Source organism: Periophthalmus magnuspinnatus, chromosome 14, assembly GCF_009829125.3.
Source record: "Periophthalmus magnuspinnatus isolate fPerMag1 chromosome 14, fPerMag1.2.pri, whole genome shotgun sequence".
Lineage (NCBI taxonomy): Eukaryota > Metazoa > Chordata > Actinopteri > Gobiiformes > Gobiidae > Periophthalmus > Periophthalmus magnuspinnatus.
Window position 1 is genome coordinate 1,809,909 of NC_047139.1, and position 19,748 is coordinate 1,829,656.

The 19,748-nt window shown below is 46.0% G+C and overlaps 1 protein-coding gene across 2 annotated transcripts in view; it reads left to right on the plus strand.

Annotated features, from left to right (window-relative positions):
* The window catches only part of fnip1 (folliculin interacting protein 1), a 64,478-nt gene that overhangs the window by 7,203 nt on the left and 37,527 nt on the right, over positions 1 to 19,748 (plus strand). For both annotated transcript variants that reach the window (XM_033978087.2, XM_055226603.1), the window contains exon 2: positions 17,385 to 17,514. In XM_033978087.2, the coding sequence (XP_033833978.1) occupies positions 17,385 to 17,514 (130 nt within the window). The remainder of the gene's footprint in view (positions 1 to 17,384; positions 17,515 to 19,748) is intronic.

Below are 19,748 nucleotides of genomic sequence, written 5' to 3' on the forward strand. Positions count from 1 at the left end.
CTCGCTTTAGTCTCGCTTTAGTCTCGCTTTAGCCTCGCTTTAGTCTCGCTTTAGCCTCGCTTTAGTCTCGCTTTAGCCTCGCTTTAGCCTCGCTTTAGTCTCGCTTTAGCCTCGCTTTAGCCTCGCTTTAGTCTCGCTTTAGTCTCGCTTTAGTCTCGCTTTAGCCACGTTTTAGCCTCGTTTTAGCCTCGCTTTAGCCTCGTTTTAGCCTCGCTTTAGTCTCGCTTTAGTCTCGCTTTAGTCTCGCTTTAGCCTCGCTTTAGCCTCGCTTTAGCCTCGCTTTAGCCTCGCTTTAGTCTCGCTTTAGTCTCGCTTTAGTCTCGCTTTAGTCTCGCTTTAGCCTCGTTTTAGTCTCGTTTTAGTCTCGCTTTAGCCTCGCTTTAGCCTCGCTTTAGCCTCGCTTTAGTCTCGCTTTAGTCTCGCTTTAACCTCGCTTTAACCTCGCTTTAGTCTCGCTTTAGCCTCGTTTTAGTCTCGCTTTAGTCTCGCTTTAGTCTCGCTTTAGCCTCGCTTTAGCCTCGCTTTAGTCTCGCTTTAGCCTCGCTTTAGCCTCGCTTTAGTCTCGCTTTAGTCTCGCTTTAGTCTCGCTTTAGTCTCGCTTTAGCCTCGCTTTAGCCTCGCTTTAGTCTCGCTTTAGCCTCGCTTTAGTCTCGCTTTAGCCTCGTTTTAGTCTCGCTTTAGTCTCGCTTTAGTCTCGCTTTAGTCTCGCTTTAGTCTCGCTTTAGTCTCGCTTTAACCTCGCTTTAGTCTCGCTTTAGCCTCGTTTTAGTCTCGCTTTAGCCTCGCTTTAACCTCGCTTTAGCCTCGCTTTAGCCTCGCTTTAGTCTCGCTTTAGTCTCGCTTTAGTCTCGCTTTAACCTCGCTTTAGTCTCGCTTTAGTCTCGCTTTAGTCTCGCTTTAGTCTCGCTTTAACCTCGCTTTAGTCTCGCTTTAGCCTCATTTTAGTCTCGCTTTAGTCTCACTTTAGCCTCACTTTACCTCACTTTAGTCTCACTTTAGCCTCACTTTAGCCTCACTTTAGTCTCGCTTTAGTCTCACTTTAGTCTCGCTTTACCTCACTTTAGTCTCACTTTAGCCTCACTTTAGCCTCACTTTAGCCTCACTTTAGTCTCGCTTTAGTCTCACTTTAGTCTCGCTTTACCTCACTTTAGTCTCACTTTAGCCTCATTTTAGTCTCGCTTTAGTCTCACTTTAGCTTCGTTTTAGTCTCGCTTTAGTCTCACTTTAGTCTCGCTTTACCTCACTTTAGTATCACTTTAGCCTCACTTTAGCCTCACTTTAGTCTTGCTTTACCTCACTTTAGTCTCACTTTAGCCTCACTTTAGTCTCGCTTTACCTCACTTTAGTCTCGCTTTAGCCTCACTTTAGTCTCGCTTTAGTCTCACTTTAGTCTCGCTTTACCTCACTTTAGTCTCACTTTAGCCTCACTTTAGCCTCACTTTAGCCTCACTTTAGTCTCGCTTTAGTCTCACTTTAGTCTTGCTTTACCTCACTTTAGTCTCACTTTAGCTTCGTTTTAGTCTCGCTTTAGCCTCACTGTAGCCTCACTTTAGCCTCACTTTAGCCTCACTTTAACCTCTTTGCCTAAGATTATTTAACTTTCTGTCTCTACATACTGTCTCCATACATATTACTTCATATATTTAATGTCTTCTGTGTGTTTAAAATGTAGAATGTAGCAAAAATTAAGAAAAAAAAAGCATGACGTGTATAAAGAAGTGACTGAGTGAGTGTGACGTCACCCACAGCGTTTGGCTCCACATGAAGCTAATTGAGGCTAGCAGTTATAGCGGCTAATTTGAAGCCGAGTTCCATATTTGGAATTCCGACCACAAGTATCATAGCAACCAAAGAGCCAATCCAGAGCGAGGCTGTTGAAGGTAACGCCCCTTCCGCATCAGTGGTTTAGCAGGGAGCGGGCACTTAGCAACGCTGTCAATCAAACCTGTTGCTAACGCTACCGGGATTTGTCTGTTATTAATGTTCATATCTTGATTTACAGACACAATAGTGAAATAAAAACCCCAGGATCATGTAGAGGGTTAATACGAACATTTAAGACCAGAATGAGTCTGACAGTTACAGAGGAGACACAGGTTTTACACAGAAAGTGAATTGGAGCCAGAGTCAATGGAGCAGGAAGCTGCCCGTGATCACTTCCTGTCCGTTCGTCCTGGCTAACAGGTTAGCTATGTCCATTTATATAAACAAGATATGGTCCCAATTTTTGACTGGTTATGTTTGTGTTGTTTTTAAACTAGCTGAGTTAGTCCTGCTTCAGTCCTGCTTCAGTCCTGGTTTAGTCCTGCTTCAGTCCTGGTTTAGTCCTGCTTCAGTTCTGGTTTAGTTCTGGTTTAGTCCTGGTTCAGTCCTGGTTCAGTCCTGCTTCAGTCCTGGTTTAGTCCTGGTTTAGTCCTACTTTAATCCTGCTTCAGTCCTGGTTTAGTCCTGGTTTAGTCCTGCTTCAGTCCTGGTTTAGTCCTGCTTCAGTTCTGGTTTAGTCCTGGTTTAGTCCTGGTTTAGTCCTGGTTTAGTCCTGGTTTAGTCCTACTTCAGTCCTGCTTCAAACCTATTTTAAACCAGTACTAAACCAGGAATGAAGTAGGACTGAAGCAGTAGTAATCTTGCCTCAGTCCTGGTTTAGTCCTGCTTCAGTCCTGCTTCAGTCCTGCTTCAGTCCTGCTTTAGTCCTGTCTTAGTCCTGGTTTAGTCCTGTCTTAGTCCTGGTTTAGTCCTGCTGTAACAAATGTAATTAATCAATCTGGAAATTGGCTTCAGTCTAAATATTTTTTTTTACATGCTCCAGCGTATTTGCTTTGTCTGAATCATGAACCGTCTTTGTTCTTTATAAATAGTAGTTTTTGCGTGAGCTCCCCCTGCAGGTGTCGTCTTGTGAGTGCAGTTTAGGTCAGATACACAGAGGTATACAATCGTTTTGAGCTCTTTTGCCACGCCCCCTTTTTAGTCGACCGATCGATGGGCAGCACACGTCTGTAAGAATGAGCTCAGCAGTTTCTTTAGCAGTATGCTAGCTCCACGCAGTACCACTGTTAGCATGACTCTTGTTCAAGTCAAAGCACGGCCCTGTCCTCTCATATTTGTGTTAGCTTTAGCGTCATGTGAGGGTCCCATCCATCTCCAACTGTCAGCTCACCTGCTGCTGTCTGCCCCCTCCACCCCCTCCACCCCCTCAGCCCCCACACCCAACCCAAAACAGCACGCATCCACCCAAACACACATGTTCGCTAACTCCATCGATGCTATCTGCAGAATATCAAACTCCAACTTTCCAAAGTGTTTTACATTGTCTCAGATTATAAAGTGTTAGCATTTAAAACACGGCGCAGCGTTAGCATTTAAAACACGGCGCAGCTTTAGCATTTAAAACACGGCGCAGCGTTAGCATTTAAAACACGGCGCAGCGTTAGCATTTAAAAAACGGCGCAGCGTTAGCATTTAAAACACGGCGCAGCTTTAACATTTAAATCACGGCGCAGCATTAGCATTTAAAACACAGCGCAGCGTTAGCATTTAAAACACAGCGCAGTGTTAGCATTTAAAACACGGCGCAGCGTTAGCATTTAAAACACGGCGCAGCGTTAGCATTTAAAACACGGCGCAGCTTTAGCATTTAAAACACGGTGCAGCTTTAACATTTAAATCACGGCGCAGCATTAGCATTTAAAACACAGCGCAGCGTTAGCATTTAAAACACAGCGCAGCGTTAGCATTTAAAACACGGCGCAGCTTTAGCATTTAAAACACGGCACAGCGTTAGCATTTAAAACACGGCGCAGCGTTAGCATTTAAAACACGGCGCAGCGTTAGCATTTAAAACACGGCGCAGCGTTAGCATTTAAAACACGGCGCAGCGTTAGCATTTAAAACACGATGCAGCGTTAGCATTTAAAACACGGCGCAGCTTTAGCATTTAAAACACGGCGCAGCTTTAGCATTTAAAACACGGCGCAGCGTTAGCATTTAAAACACGGCGCAGCTTTAGCATTTAAAACACGGCGCAGCGTTAGCATTTAAAACACGACGCTGCGTTAGCATTTAAAACACGGCGCTGCGTTAGCATTTAAAACACGGCGCTGCGTTAGCATTCAAAACACGGCGCTGCGTTAGCATTCAAAACAGGGCGCAGCGTTAGCATTTAAAACACGGCGCAGCGTTAGCATTTAAAACACGGCGCAGCGTTAGCATTCAAAACACGGCACTGCGTTAGCATTCAAAACAGGGCGCAGCGTTAGCATTTAAAACACGGCGCAGTGTTAGCATTTAAAACATTGAAACTGAACTGATAAACACAAGAACCCCGTTCACTTCAGAACGTTTAGAGTCCAAACAATAGTTATATTATTTTTTCTATTGATCCTTTACAGCTGATGTCATCAACATTACCTGGCGGGACTGAAGCTAGCTGGAGGCACTGCTCTGTCTGAATCGCTGTTAGATTTTAATCTGAGCTTTAGTTTTAACACAATCTGACCATAAAGAGCTGATTTATCTGAACTACAACAGATGAGCTGATTTGTGCTGTTCAACAAATCCCTCTCAAGTAACATAGCAGTCACAAGCTAGCATTAGCATTAGCCAACAGTGGTTTTTTTAGCGATAGATGAGCCGATATTTGGTCCTTTTTAGCGTATCGGCATGGCGTGACTGGAGCTGTCTTATAGGTCTGAGGTCTGAGGTTAGTTGCATAATTTGTGGAAAATAATCAACATCGGCCCCAAAATATCGACAGACCTCATTGTCCACCAGTCGCTCTGGATTATAAACATCGGTATCGGACGATCTTTAGTTTTTTCGGTTAGTCTCACCGCTCACCTTTTTTGTGTCAAATCAAACTCTGGGATTTTTTTCATGAGTTTTCAGACTATCTTAAAACATTTTGGGTTTTTTTGGCAGCGTTAGCTAATGTGTGCGTTACCTCGCCACGGTAACAGCTGGACACTTTGCGCAGCCGTGTTCGCGATCGTCCAAACCGTGAGTTTGGATCGCGCGCACAGGGGCCGCTCTATCCCGCAGAGGTACTGGCCTCTTTGCTATAAACGTCGGCCGTATGTTTTGACACGGCGCGCTTGTCACTGATTTGTTTGTTAGTGAATTCTTGCGCGCGTGCCAGGTTTGAGTAAAGATGCTAGCTGTCAGCGCGTCGCTATCGGGGCTATTTTAAGTGCCTATTCTGAGAAACGCAGGGTCATGCTAAAGAGATTCCTTTACGTCAAAACTCTGCACACCTGTAGTAGCTGCGGTAGTAGTAGTAGTAGTAGTGGTACTGGCGGTGGTACTAGGATTAGCAGCATTAGCAGTAGCAAAAGTACACATCCACAGAAGTATTTGTGAGTTGTAAAACACTCCCTCTGTCTCTGTCACCGCAGTAAAGTCCATCCAAAAGCCTCGTCCTGCAAGTTTTGGCCCTCGTTTATGTTATGTTTGCCAGATAAGTTATGTAATTCAGCTGCCTGCGTCTTACCAGGAAGTACAATTAAAAAAATCTTCACCAAAATAAAAAAAAAAAACTAGCAAAAATGAGGTACGATTTTTTTTTATTAAACCCTTAAATATAATTATGCTAATCAAATGCATTTAACTAGCCTTTTATGAACAGTTAAATTGTATTAGTTATCATATTTTAGTCCCATTTTGCCGCGTCTCTTTGTCTCTTTGTATTTAGAGTCATTTTAACTAAACTTTAACTAAACATTATTACTTCAGTTGAGCGTTTTCTGTTAAACCGTGTTACTTAAACGTCTCTTTTGTGTTGCGTAACAGTCCTGTCGCCTCCGTGTCACTCGCCTCGTCTTATGTCTTCCATCTCCACCACGGTCACCTGATCCACGCACGCTAACGCTACGCTAACACTATGCTAACACTTAGAATAGTGAGAAGGACTGGCACAACACATTTAGCGTTAGCCTTTAGCGTTTGGCTGGACTGGCTGTTTATTTGCTTCATACTTCAACGTCAGTCTAAATGCTAAGTGCCGTATGAGCTAAACTCGTCGGCAGTTTGCACTCACTTAAACGCAAGATGGCAGAGGCGCCGCCATGTTTAAGAGACGCGTGATAAGACGTCACGAATGCGAATACACGACTGATTATAAAACCTTTTATTCAGTGCAAACTCGAGCCATGTGGAGTGCTGCTGTTCAAGGGGAGGGCATCCTGTTTCATTTGTCTATGGTAGCCCCCGGTAGCTAAACATGGCCGCCCGTTCAAGTCAGTGGGTGGAGTTTAGTGGCGCTCTACGATGTCTCTAGATTAATGTTTAGCCTTTAGCTTTACCTGCCCACTGACCGTACGCAGTAGTGCTCTTCTCGCACACGGACACACGCCAACGCACATCAACATACGTGACCACCAATCAGAGCGTAGCCAGAGCGGAGCGGCTGAAAATGGGTCAAAATGGACACAAAATTTGCCTCTGTCAGCCTCTGTCAGCCCCTGTTAGCCTCTGTTAGCCTATTAGCCTCTGTTAGCCCCTGTCAGCCTCTGTTAGCCTCTGTTAGCCCCTGTTAGCCCCTGTTAGCCCCTGTCAGCCTCTGTTAGCCTCTGTTAGCCCCTGTTAGCCTCTGTTAGCCTCTGTTAGCACCTGTTAGCCCCTGTTAGCCTCTGTCAGTTTGTGATTACATTTCGCTCTTTGGCTTTTTTTGGTTGTAGTACCATTTAGTGGCCACTAGTCCAACTCGAGACGCCTCTAAGCGGCAGAACCCTCCAGTTTTTAAAATAAACCCGTGGGTTAGACTGACAGAAGCTCAGCGTGGGTGAGGTGGGTGAAGTGTTTGGCTCAGTGGCACCACGGCTTTACCGGATAATGACCGCGTTTGTATAAAGTCAGCTGATGTTTGACTATCACATGATCTGATTAAGTTTCAGATGGTGATTTCGCTCTTTCTTCCTCTAAAGTTTCTGCGCGTGTTCTTGTGAGGAGGACAGGCCGGGCCGCTCCGTGCTGAGTCACATGAGGCGGTGTGACTCTCATGACTCCGGCTCATTCTGATAAGAGCGGCTCACGTGACTCATCAGACGCACTGTGTGGAGAACCGGCTCTCCCCAGACTACACCTGCATGAAACGAGTATTTAAGCAGGAAAAACAAGTACCAGGAAGCTGTGGTTTTATCCTGGTGATGTTCTGATACCACTTTTGGGATCTGATACCGATACTTGGCCTCGGTGTGTTCGCTGACAGTGATACCGATACCAGCCCGATACCTCAGAGTGTGAAGAAGTCGACTCAGACTGTAAGGCTGCTCCGTTTAGCTTCACCGCAAGAGCAAAAATAACGAGTAAACGTCTCCGCCGCTTTAGTCTCGATCTCATTTATTCTACAGATGTTCTTCAGAGTCACATAAAGGTCCTGGCGCTGATTTAAACACTTTTACTTTCACTTTCTACGGCAGAGCGCGGATCAAAACCTTGAGACCTCGTCCTCAGAGCACACGGATCATTATTCAGAGGAAACCAAGTCCGAGGCCCTGTCCCAGTTCGCATATTGTACCGTTGTTAGCCCCTGTTAGCCCCTGTTAGCCCCACCTCTCCTGTTAGCCCCTGTTAGCCCCTGTTAGCCTCTGTTAGCCCCCGTCAGCCCCTGTTAGCCCCACCTCTCCTGTTAGCCCCTGTTAGCCCCTGTTAGCCTCTGTTAGCCCCCGTCAGCCCCTGTTAGCCCCACCTCTCCTGTTAGCCTCTGTTAGCCTCTGTTAGCCCCTGTTAGCCCCTGTTAGCCTCTGTTAGCCCCTGTTAGCCCCACCTCTCCTGTTAGCCTCTGTTAGCCCCTGTTAGCCCCACCTCTCCTGTTAGCCTCTGTTAGCCCCAGTTAGCCCCACCTCTCCTGTTAGCCTCTGTTAGCCCCTGTTAGCCCCACCTCTCCTGTTAGCCCCTGTTAGCCCCTGTTAGCCCCTGTTAGCCCCCTGAAACAAGTCCGAGGCCCTGTCCCAGTTCGCATATTGTACCGTTGGAAGTACCCGGCCGACGAAGGGTACTCCTCCGCGTAGCCGCCATCTTGCCGAATTGGGACAGGCCTAATGAGCTAAAGGTGTAAAATGGACACTGAAATAATTACAGTTTTATTTTCGATTTGTTATTATTTTATGGAAGAAGTCAAGGTGTCGTCATCGTCGTCACAGCCGTTTATTTCTGTTTTGATTGAACGAACCAAGGAATTAATCTTTCCCTTTCAATATCAATAGACAAATGTAACGTTCAAGGTTTTTGTTCCCCAGTTGTAGCGAGTATTACATAACGTTAAGAAAATGTACTACTATTTGTGATGACGTTCATGACAGTTTCACCGAGGGCCACGTCTGCGCAATGGCTGCTCTGAAAGGGCCAGAAGTAAAATAAATGTACTTTTTTAAACTTGTTAATTTACTGTTTCTGTATTTATTACTTATTCAGGTTACAAATATTGCATATGCGTTTGGAAAGATGTAAAAATATGTCTGTGTAACTGCGCATCTCCTGATAAAACGACGATTTTAAAGACCATCATATATTTTAATTTACCCTGTCGAGGGCCACCTAAAATGATGTGGAGGGCGACATTTGGCCCGCGGGCCTTGAGTTTGACACATGTGTTTTAGATGAATATTGTGATTTTAAAATGTGTAAATTGTAACATAATGATCCACGAGTGTCACAGATGAGAACCATAGAGACACAAACACAACATGGCGGATTTAAAGTCAAAATGTTGTTGTCCTTTCTGTGCTTCTGCTCCGATTAGAAAAAAACGAGTAAACAACACAACGTCCCAGGAACAGTACGCCTCTTGTCTCTCCTCCATCTCCTCTCTCTCTCTCTCTCTTTATCCTTCTCTTCCCCCCTCCCTCTCCTTCTCTCCCTTACTTCCTGTCTCCCCTCTTCTCTCTTTCCCCCTTTCTCCCTCTCTCTCTCCCCTCCTCTTTCTCTTTCTTTCTCCCTCCCTCTCTCCCCTCCTCTCTCTCTCTTTCTTTCTCCCTCCCCTCTCCTCCTCTCTCCCCTCCCTCCCTCTCCCTCGCTCCCTGTCCTCTGCCCAGCTCTGGTCACCTGACTGTCTCATGTTGTGTGAATTCAGTCCAATGCTATTCTTAGTCCTAGCGCTCAGAGTGACAGAGGAGAGAGGAGCAGAGAGGAGGAGGAGAGGAAGAGGAGGAGGAGAGGAAGAGGAGAGAGTGAGAGAGTGAAAGAGGAGGAAGGAGGAGACTCCACAAAAAGGAGGTAGCCAAAGGGGAGAGTCGGGGGAACACCGGCGCGCTGCTAGCCATGATGCACAGGTACACGAACGCTAACCCTTAACTCTATAACCGCCACTGTTACCAACCTGTAGCACTTTTTTAAGCTAATGTTAGCGCCGTAGCAAGCTAGTTGTTTGTAGCACTCGTGGCTAACTGTGGATGGTTATATAACTCTGAAAATGTGGTTTGAGTTTTGAAAGTTTAAGGAGGCAACGAGAAAATGTTTTGCAAGTTTAGTACAAGGTTGCAATGAGGGAGGGCATCTGACACACGGGGGAGGGCATCTGACACACGGGGGAGGGCATCTGACACACGGGGGAGGGCATCTGACACACGGGGGAGGGCATCTGACACACAGGGACATTTCAGATCATGTTTCTACAGATCTAAACTACAGGATTAGCAGTTTTTACACAGAATACGACTCCATGGAGACACTGGGAGGGCATCTGACACACGGGGGAGGGCATCTGACACACGGGGGAGGGCATCTGACACACTGCCTTTTGCTATGAGTGCCTCAGGTTTGTTTTTGGGGTGTTTTTTTGTTTGTTGTTGGAGCGCTCCATGGATCAGCTGTGAGCTCATGACTTTTCTGAATGACTCCGTGACTGTCACAAGCTAACGCGTCATGCTAGCGGCGTCATGCTAACGTCCCATAACACTGCACAAACATTTTACACATGATACACATTTAATAACCAGGAAAGTGACGTTTACAAGAGAAAGTCACGTTTACAAGTGTCCTGAGGATGTGGTCCAAAATCAGCCTCAAATACGCCACAAAAAAAATACACCACCAAAAACACACCATAAAAACACGCACCACAAAAACACACCACCAAAAACGCACCACCAAAAACACACCACAAAAAACACGCACCATAAAAAACACACCACCAAAAACACACCATAAAAAACACGCACCATAAAAAACACACCATAAAAAACACACCATAAAAAACACACCACAAAAAACGCACCACAAAAACCGCACCATAAAAAACACACCACAAAAAACACACCACAAAAAACACACCACAAAAAACACACCACAAAAAACACACCACAAGAAACACACCACAAAAACCGCACCACAAAAAACAGTTTGTAATAATTTGAGGCCAGTTTCAGTGGATTTAGAATTAGATTGGGTTTGTTTACTCGTCCCGGTCTCGCCCCGGTCTCGCCCCGGTCTCGCCCCGGTCTCGCCCCGGTCTCGCCCCGGTCTCGCCCCGGTCTCGCCCCGGTCTCGCCCCGGTCTCGCCCCGGTCTCGTGTTTTTGTTTGTGTTGTACGTTTAGTAAATCATCGTTGGGACCATTTGAATCTCCGTTTAAACAGAAGGGATTGTGCCGTATCTTTTCTTTTCTCCCATGATCCATTGCTGTCCCCTCATCAAAAACATGCCTGAATGTCATCTAAGTTTGAGCAATCTAGTGATCTCTCTCCTATTCCAACCCTCTTAATGCTCAGCAGTATGATCATGTACAAGGCTCCGCCCACAAACTTAGTAGCCTAGCAATTAATACCCCATAGAAGTGTTATACCCCCTCTTTAATACCCCATAGAAGTACATACCTCCTCTTTAATACCCCATAGAAGTAAATACCTCCTCTTTAATACCCCATAGACGTACATACCCCCTCTTTAATAACCCATAGAAGTACATACCTCCTCTTTAATACCCCATAGAAGTACATACCTCCTCTTTAATACCCCATAGAAGTACATACCTCCTCTTTAATACCCCATAGAAGTACATACCTCCTCTTTAATACCCCATAGAAGTACATACCTCCTCTTTAATACCCCATAGAAGTACATACCTCCTCTTTAATACCCCATAGAAGTAAATACCTCCTCTTTAATACCCCATAGAAGTACATGCCCCCTCTTTAATACCCCATAGAAGTGTTATACCTCCTCTTTAATACCCCATAGAAGTACATGCCCCCTCTTTAATACCCCATAGAAGTACATACCTCCTCTTTAATACCCCATAGAAGTACATGCCCCCTCTTTAATACCCCATAGAAGTGTTATACCTCCTCTTTAATACCCCATAGAAGTACATGCCCCCTCTTTAATACCCCATAGAAGTGTTATACCTCCTCTTTAATACCCCATAGAAGTACATGCCCCCTCTTTAATACCCCATAGAAGTGTTATACCTCCTCTTTAATACCCCATAGAAGTACATGCCCCCTCTTTAATACCCCATAGAAGTACATACCTCCTCTTTAATACCCCATAGAAGTGTTTAGTGTAGTTTTATTGTGTAAATGGAGCCTCACATTCATGTTGATAGTTGTTTTTGTATTTTTCTGACGTCTTTTTGTCTCTGATGTTGTTGTTGTTGTTGTGAACCCGCTGCTCTGTGTCTGACCCTGTGTCTGACCGCCGCTCTGACCGCCGCTCTGACCGCCGCTCTGACCCTGTGAGACAAAGGGAGCAGTGAGGTCATCAACAAACCCACATTCTCTCGGCCGCATCCGATTTCACTCAGAGCGTTTGTTTACAGCGACCCAAGCAAACGCACTGACCCGACGCTGTGACCCGGCGCTGTGACCCGGCGCTGTGACCCGGCGCTGTGACCCGGCGCTGTGACCCGGCGCTGTGACCCGACGCTGTGACCCAACTCTGACCCGACGCTCTGATCCTGACCCGACGCCCTGACCCGACGCCCTGACCCGACGCCCTGACCCGACGCCCTGACCCGACGCCCTGACCCGACGCTCTGACCCTGACCTGACGCCCTGACCCGACGCTGGGACCCGACGCTCTGATTCTGACCCGACGCTGTGACCCTGACCCGACGCTGTGACCCGACGCTCTGATTCTGACCCGACGCTGTGACCCTGACCCGACGCTGTGACCCGACGCTCTGACCCGACGCTCTGACCCGACTCTCTGACCCGACGGGGGGATCACTAAATGCGATCAAAAATGTTAGCAATGAATTGTTTGTGGCATTTTTTAATAATCGTGATCACCGCCTTTACGACACCAGACGGTTTAGATGTTAGTTCTGGTGTTTGTTCACAAGGGGGCGCTCTGTCTTCTTAGCGTCTGTGCCTTTTCTGAATTGGGAGTCAGAATAGGGAATTCACCTTCATGGCTCGCGGTCAGTGGATCTGGAGCCGGATGACTCCACACATTTATATCCTCCACTCAAGAAGGTGAAGTCTGATGTGTGGAATTATTAAGGCTTTGAAAAATAAAACCAACAAGATGAGCCACCGATCTAAAGAGCCTGGAGAAAAAAAGATACGGCTCCGAGGACAAACACGAGCAACTTAGACATTTATGAGACAAACATCCTGCGTCGTTTGACAAACTTGAGCCAAAAATATCCATCATAAGAAACAGACTATGAGAAATAAACTGTTGAATGTAGTTTGTGTTTGGATTTGTTCTCATGTTGGTTCATGTGTTGTTTTTTACAGTTAATAGTTGTATAATTGACGCATTTATTTTTCATTCATTGTTCATTTCACTTGCAGTAAAAAAACAATAAAGTTGATCGTCCGGACACCTGCAAATTCTCTGGTAATTCATGTTTTAGTGACTTTTTAAAAAACTATAAACCTCGATTAATAATTATCATGATAATATATTAATGACGACCAACTCTCTGAGCCGAACTGTCAGATGCCCTCCCCGTGTGTGTCAGATGCCCTCCCCGTGTGTGTCAGATGCCCTCCCCGTGTGTGTCAGATGCCCTCCCCGTGTGTGTCAGATGCCCTCCCCGTGTGTGTCAGATGCCCTCCCCGTGTGTGTCAGATGCCCTCCCCATGTGTGTGTGTGTGTCAGATGCCCTCCCCGTGTGTGTCAGATGCCCTCCCCGTGCGTGTGTCAGATGCCCTCCCTGTGCGTGTGTCAGATGCCCTCCCCGTGTGTGTCAGATGCCCTCCCCGTGTGTGTCAGATGCCCTCCCCGTGTGTGTCAGATGCCCTCCCCGTGTGTGTCAGATGCCCTCCCCGTGTGTGTCAGATGCCCTCCCCGTGTGTGTCAGATGCCCTCCCTGTGTGTGTGTGTCAGATGCCCTCCCCGTGTGTGTGTGTGTCAGATGCCCTCCCCGTGTGTGTCAGATGCCCTTCCCCGTGTGTGTCAGATGCCCTCCCCGTGTGTGTCAGATGCCCTCCCCGTGTGTGTCAGATGCCCTCCCCGTGTGTGTCAGATGCCCTCCCCGTGCGTGTGTCAGATGCCCTTTCCTGTGCGTGTGTCAGATGCCCTTCCCTGTGCGTGTGTCAGATGCCCTCCCTGTGTGTGTGTCAGATGCCCTTCCCGTGTGTGTGTGTCAGATGCCCTCCCCATGTGTGTGTGTGTCAGATGCCCTCCCCGTGATGCCTGATTCTTATATTAGTTTGTCAGTTCATATTTCAATCTTTTTCTTTATTTTTTTGTCAATTTGCTTGTGTTTATTTGACTGAAAAACATTCGTCCTGACTCCAAAGTGTGAACGGGCTCGCATCTCCACAAACCTGACTCTCATTCGGTCTGGACGGCTGCTCGTTTCCATGAAAATGCCGTCGCTTTGGCTATAATGCTCCGCTCGGTCTCATGATCCGGACTTTTACTCGAGTAACAGAGTGCACTACTTGCTCCATCGCGTCTCATGATCTGGACTTGCTTCATGCGGCGTTACTTAAACCGTTGCGTTTGGTTCCTGTTTTAGAACGCTTCAGTTTTGATGTTTCAGGTGGAGGTTCAGTTTCATAATCTGTTTCAAAATTATTCTCAAGGGCCCAGGGCAGACGTTTAGTAAAAGCTGCTCCAAAGAAAAAAAAAAAGTGCACTGTTAAAAGGCTAATGCTAACAACAACTAGCATGCTAACAGTAAACCACTTGTGTAAAGAGCTTGTAAACTCATCGTGGTGAATAATTAGGATGTTCTGAATGCATAAGGTCAGCGTGGAGTAACTTTGGACCTCTACAAACTGTTAAAACACGATAAAAAGGCAGTAAGAATCAGGTTTGGCGCATTTCCAGACTCTCAAAGCGGGTCCCAATGCGTCATTAACTGTAGCCGCAGCCGCCCTGGGGCAGAGTGACAGAGGCTGCTAATCTGTGCCATCTGGGCCAGTATGTTTTTTTTTTTTTTTAATTGTCAACCCTGATACTGATTTTTTCGAAACCAGAGCAACCAAAGGCCCGTAAGCTCTGGTGATGTTTTTGGGCGTTTTTCGGCAAAATCTTATTATAAATTGCAACTTATCCTAAAGGTGTTTTGGTCACGTGGTCGGTCTCGTAATGGTGAACTCAGCTCGTCATATATTGAGTCGTTCTGCATGTAAACGATGCCGTCCGTATGTGGAATAACCAGTTATGTCATCCTCAGGGGCCTATTTCTGACCCAAGCGTCTCTTCGGCTTTTAAAGACACAGAGACATTTTGATTTACTGCGCATTGTAAAAACGACCAGAGCCTTGACCAGAGGATTCGCGCTGATCTGTGGGAGAGGTGCGGCGGTCACGCAGTTGTGAGCTAAAACGGGCGCTTTATGTAAACCAGGGCGGCCCAAATCGCCATTTATATATATACAGTGTATGAACCAGGGTGGCCCAAATCGGGAGTGTTACCAGGGAGACGTTTGGTAATGTGGGACAGTTAAACCTCAGGTCATCTTTGCCAAAACTGGCCCATGTTTAGAGGGGCCCGGGGTCAGAGCCAGGGGGCAATCTGCGACAGAACTGCAAAGTGTTTTGAACCAGGGCCCGAGATATTCATCCAAATGTAATCAAGTGTCACTGTCATTTTTAGTGGTCAGTGATCAGCTCGGGTCATTTTAATGGAGAGGTGTAGAGCTTCATATACTCACATACGCACAAACACACACACAAACATACGCACAAACACACACACATACACACACACTTACACACAGCCATGGGACTACACTGCACTACAGTGGGATTAAAGGTCAATTTAAATAGACTGTTTTGAGACTGTACTGATCCCACACCGTTGTCTACATCTGCCACTGATCCAGGCAATTTCAGAGTATCGGCCTGGATCGGGGTGTGTGTGCTTGTGTGTGTGCGTGTGTGTGTGCGTGTGCGTGTGTGTGGAGTGAGTTCCAGAGTGTACAGGCCTGGACACAGAAGGCTCTGGCTCCATGAGGGGTTAGTGTTAAATGCCTATGATGATGATGAGTTTGTGCGATCACGTTTTGTCCCATTTTGACCTGAGTCTCGTTGGACAAATGTCGCCTGTTGTTGTTGTTGTTGTTGTTGTTGTCTCTAAATTTGACTAAAGCAGCAGCGGTTTGTTTTGTGAGATCCAAACTTCGTTATTAAAAGCAGTATTTCCATCCTGTGCGTGTGGCTGAGATGCCCGGACTACCTCCCGCTGCTGTCACACTACACTCTCTGTGCATTACTTCTCGTGGGTGATTCAGATGCACGGGCTGTTTATGTTTGTCATTCGAGACGCAGTTATGGCGAGAATGAAGTCCACACGAATAGACATGAGAACTTTATAGACAAATCAGCACAATGCCATCAGCAGCTAATGGCCCCCGAGGAACCATTTAGAACCCCGTGGAACCCCGTAAAACCCTGGGGAGCCCTGTGGAACCATAGGGGGCGCCGACAGCATGCGGCGCTTTGTTGTGATGACGTTTGCGGCGACGTCAGCTCCACTGGGCACCGCAGTTTTCTAGATTCTAATTGGGCAGAATCAAGCACAACAGATGTTCTTGACTCTGTGTTTTTTACTCTGTGTCTTTGTGTTTTGTTTTGGTCCTCACGTTTACTCTTGTGTCTTTGTGTTTTGTTTTGGTCCTCACGTTTACTCTTGTGTCTTTGTTTTGTTTTGGTCCTCACGTTTACTCTTGTGTCTTTGTGTTTTGTTTTAGTCCTCATGTTTACTCTTGTGTCTTTGTGTTTTGTTTTAGTCCTGATGTTGACTCTGTGTTTGTGTGTTTAGTTTTGGTCCTCACGTTTACTCTTGTGTCTTTGTGTTTTGTTTTGGTCCTGATGTTTACTCTTGTGTCTTTGTGTTTTGTTTTGGTCCTGATGTTTACTCTTGTGTCTTTGTGTTTTGTTTTGGTCCTCACGTTTACTCTTGTATCTTTGTGTTTTGTTTTGGTCCTCACGTTTACTCTTGTATCTTTGTGTTTTGTTTTGGTCCTCACGTTTACTCTTGTGTCTTTGTGTTTTGTTTTGGTCCTCACGTTTACTCTTGTGTCTGTGTGTTTTCTTTTGGTCCTCACGTTTACTCTTGTGTCTTTGTGTTTTCTTTTGGTCCTGATTTTTACTCTTGTGTCTGTGTGTTTTGTTTTGGTCCTCACGTTTACTCTTGTGTGTTTTGTTTTGGTCCTCACGTTTACTCTTGTGTCTTTGTGTTTTCTTTTGGTCCTCACGTTTACTCTTGTATCTTTGTGTTTTCTTTTGGTCCTGATTTTTACTCTTGTGTCTTTGTTTTGTTTTGGTCCTCACGTTTACTCTTGTGTCTTTGTGTTTTGTTTTAGTCCTGATGTTTACTCTTGTGTCTGTGTGTTTTGTTTTGGTCCTCACGTTTACTCTTGTGTCTTTGTGTTTTGTTTTGGTCCTCACGTTTACTCTTGTGTCTGTGTGTTTTGTTTTGGTCCTCACGTTTACTCTTGTGTCTTTGTGTTTTGTTTTGGTCCTCACGTTTACTCTTGTGTCTTTGTGTTTTGTTTTGGTCCTGATGTTTACTCTTGTCTCTTTTTTTGTTTTGGTCCTCACGTTTACTCTTGTATCTTTGTGTTTTGTTTTAGTCCTGATGTTGACTCTGTGTTTGTGTGTTTTGTTTTGGTCCTCACGTTTACTCTTGTGTCTTTGTGTTTTGTTTTAGTCCTGATGTTGACTCTGTGTTTGTGTGTTTTGTTTTGGTCCTCACGTTTACTCTTGTGTCTGTGTGTTTTGTTTTGGTCCTCACGTTTACTCTTGTGTCTGTGTGTTTTGTTTTGGTCCTCACGTTTACTCTTGTGTCTTTGTGTTTTGTTTTGGTCCTGATGTTGACTCTGTGTTTGTGTGTTTTCTTTTGGTCCTCACGTTTACTCTTGTGTCTGTGTGTTTTGTTTTAGTCCTGATGTTGACTCTGTGTTTGTGTGTTTTCTTTTGGTCCTCACGTTTACTCTTGTGTCTGTGTGTTTTGTTTTAGTCCTCACGTTTACTCTGTGTTTGTTTTGCAGCTGGTCGGTGCCGCAGCTGGAGCCTTGTCAGATCCGTTTGCTCGTGTATCAGGACTGTGAGCGACGAGGCCGAAATGTGCTGTTTGACTCCAACGCCAAGAAGAGAGGAGCAGAGGACGCAAACATCACGGTAAAGAGCCACACTGAGCCACACTGAGCCACACTGAGCCACACTGAGCCACACTGAGCCACACTGAGCCACACTGAGCCAAGTAGTTTAGATCTGTACATACATGTCTCCTCTTAGACCTGGTTTTAGTCCTGGTTTTAGTCCTGGTTTAGACCTGGCTTAGACCTGGTTTAGACCTGGTTTAGACCTGGTTTAGACCTGGTTTAGACCTGGTTTAGACCTGGCTTAGACCTGGCTTAGACCTGGCTTAGACCTGGTTTAGACCTGGTTTAGACCTGGTTTAGACCTGGTTTAGACCTGGTTTAGACCTGTCTTAGACCTGGCTTAGACCTGGTTTAGACCTGGTTTAGACCTGGTTTTAGTCCTGGTTTAGACCTGGCTTAGACCTGTCTTAGACCTGGTTTAGACCTGGTTTAGTACCTGGTTTAGACCTGGTTTAGACCTGGTTTAGACCTGGTTTAGACCTGGTTTAGACCTGGTGTATTGTAAAGTGTCCTGACCTCTGCAGATGTACTGAGATTAAATGAAGTCCACTCTGTGCTGTCTGCATCTAATTATAAAGCCTGTTATTGTCCGATAAGCAGGAAGTGCACTGTTAGCATGCTAGTGGCTGTGACAGCTCTGGTCTCTTGAGGGTTGTGAAAAGGGGCTTCAGGCTCATTGTGGTGAATAATTAGGATGTTCTGAATGCATAAGGTCAGTGAGGAGTCAGTAAAAAAAACAGGAACAGAGACTCGGCTGGTTTAAAGCTGCTCCTCGGAGCTGAGTCTTGATATATCTAATCTCGTCAGAGTTGCTAAACGTCTTTTGTACGTGTTTCCATTGTGTTAGCTTAGCGCTGCATTTCTGAGCTCACATGATGTTCAGTGTTGGACCGGTTTGTCCTGTGTTTAAGTCTCAGCTGACTCTGCCTCGTGAGGATGGATCACTGTGATATCTGACAACTCCCCTTTACACTAAAGGGTTTACTCAAGTTTAGACCGGGTTTAGACCGGGTTTAGTCCTGGTTTAGTCCTGGTTTAGTCCTGGTTTAGTCCTGGTTTAGTCCTGGTTTAGACCTGGTTTAGACCTGGTTTAGTCCTGGTTTAGTCCTGGTTTAGACCTGGTTTAGACCTGGTTTAGACCTGGTTTAGTCCTGGTTTAGACCTGGTTTAGACCTGGTTTAGACCTGGTTTAGTCCTGGTTTAGACCTGGTTTAGACCTGGTTTAGACCTGGTTTAGACTTGGCTTAGACCTGGTTTAGACCTGGTTTAGACCTGGTTTAGACCAGGTTTAGACCTGGTTTAGACCTGGTTTAGACCTGGTTTAGACCTGGTTTAGACCTGGTTTAGACTTGGCTTAGACCTGGTTTAGACCTGGTTTAGACCTGGTTTAGACCAGGTTTAGACCTGGTTTAGACCTGGTTTAGACCTGGTTTAGACCTGGTTTAGACCTGGTTTAGACTTGGCTTAGACCTGGTTTAGACCTGGTTTAGACCTGGTTTAGACCTGGTTTAGACCTGGTTTAGACCTGGTTTAGACCTGGTTTAGACCTGGTTTAGACTTGGCTTAGACCTGGTTTAGGCCTGGTTTAAGGCCTGGTTTAGACCTGGTTTAGACCTGGTTTAGACCTGGTTTAGACCTGGTTTAGACCTGGTTTAAGGCCTGGTTTAAGGCCTGGTTTAGACCTGGTTTAAGGCCTGGTTTAGACCTGGTTTAGACCTGGTTTAAGGCCTGGTTTAGACCTGGTTTAAGGCCTGGTTTAGGCCTGGTTTAGACCTGGTTTAAGGCCTGGTTTAGACCTGGTTTAAGGCCTGGTTTAGACCTGGTTTAAGGCCTGGTTTAGCCTTGTTTTAGGTTTAGTTCTAGTTTGAATGTAATCATGATTCAGGCGTACAGGCGTGCAGCGTACAGGCGTGCGGCGTACAGGCGTGCGGCGTACAGGCGTGCGGCGTACAGCCGTGCGGCGTACAGCCGTGCGGCGTACAGCCGTGCGGCGTACAGGCGTGTGTCACTCATACGTGTCACGAGGCTCAGGACAAACTGAAGTAAATATTTGCACTGCCTTCAGACGAGTGAGTCGTGATTCAGAGCGTCACGAGTCTCTGGAGGAATGAGGAAAGACGTTTATTTTAATGTAGCTCAGATCCTTGGGATTATTTACACAAATGAAAATAGCTGTGATGAGCTCTGTCTGTCAGACGCTTTTATCAAACCTCTGCTCTATTTATATAAAGTTTATTTTGAAAACTTCCT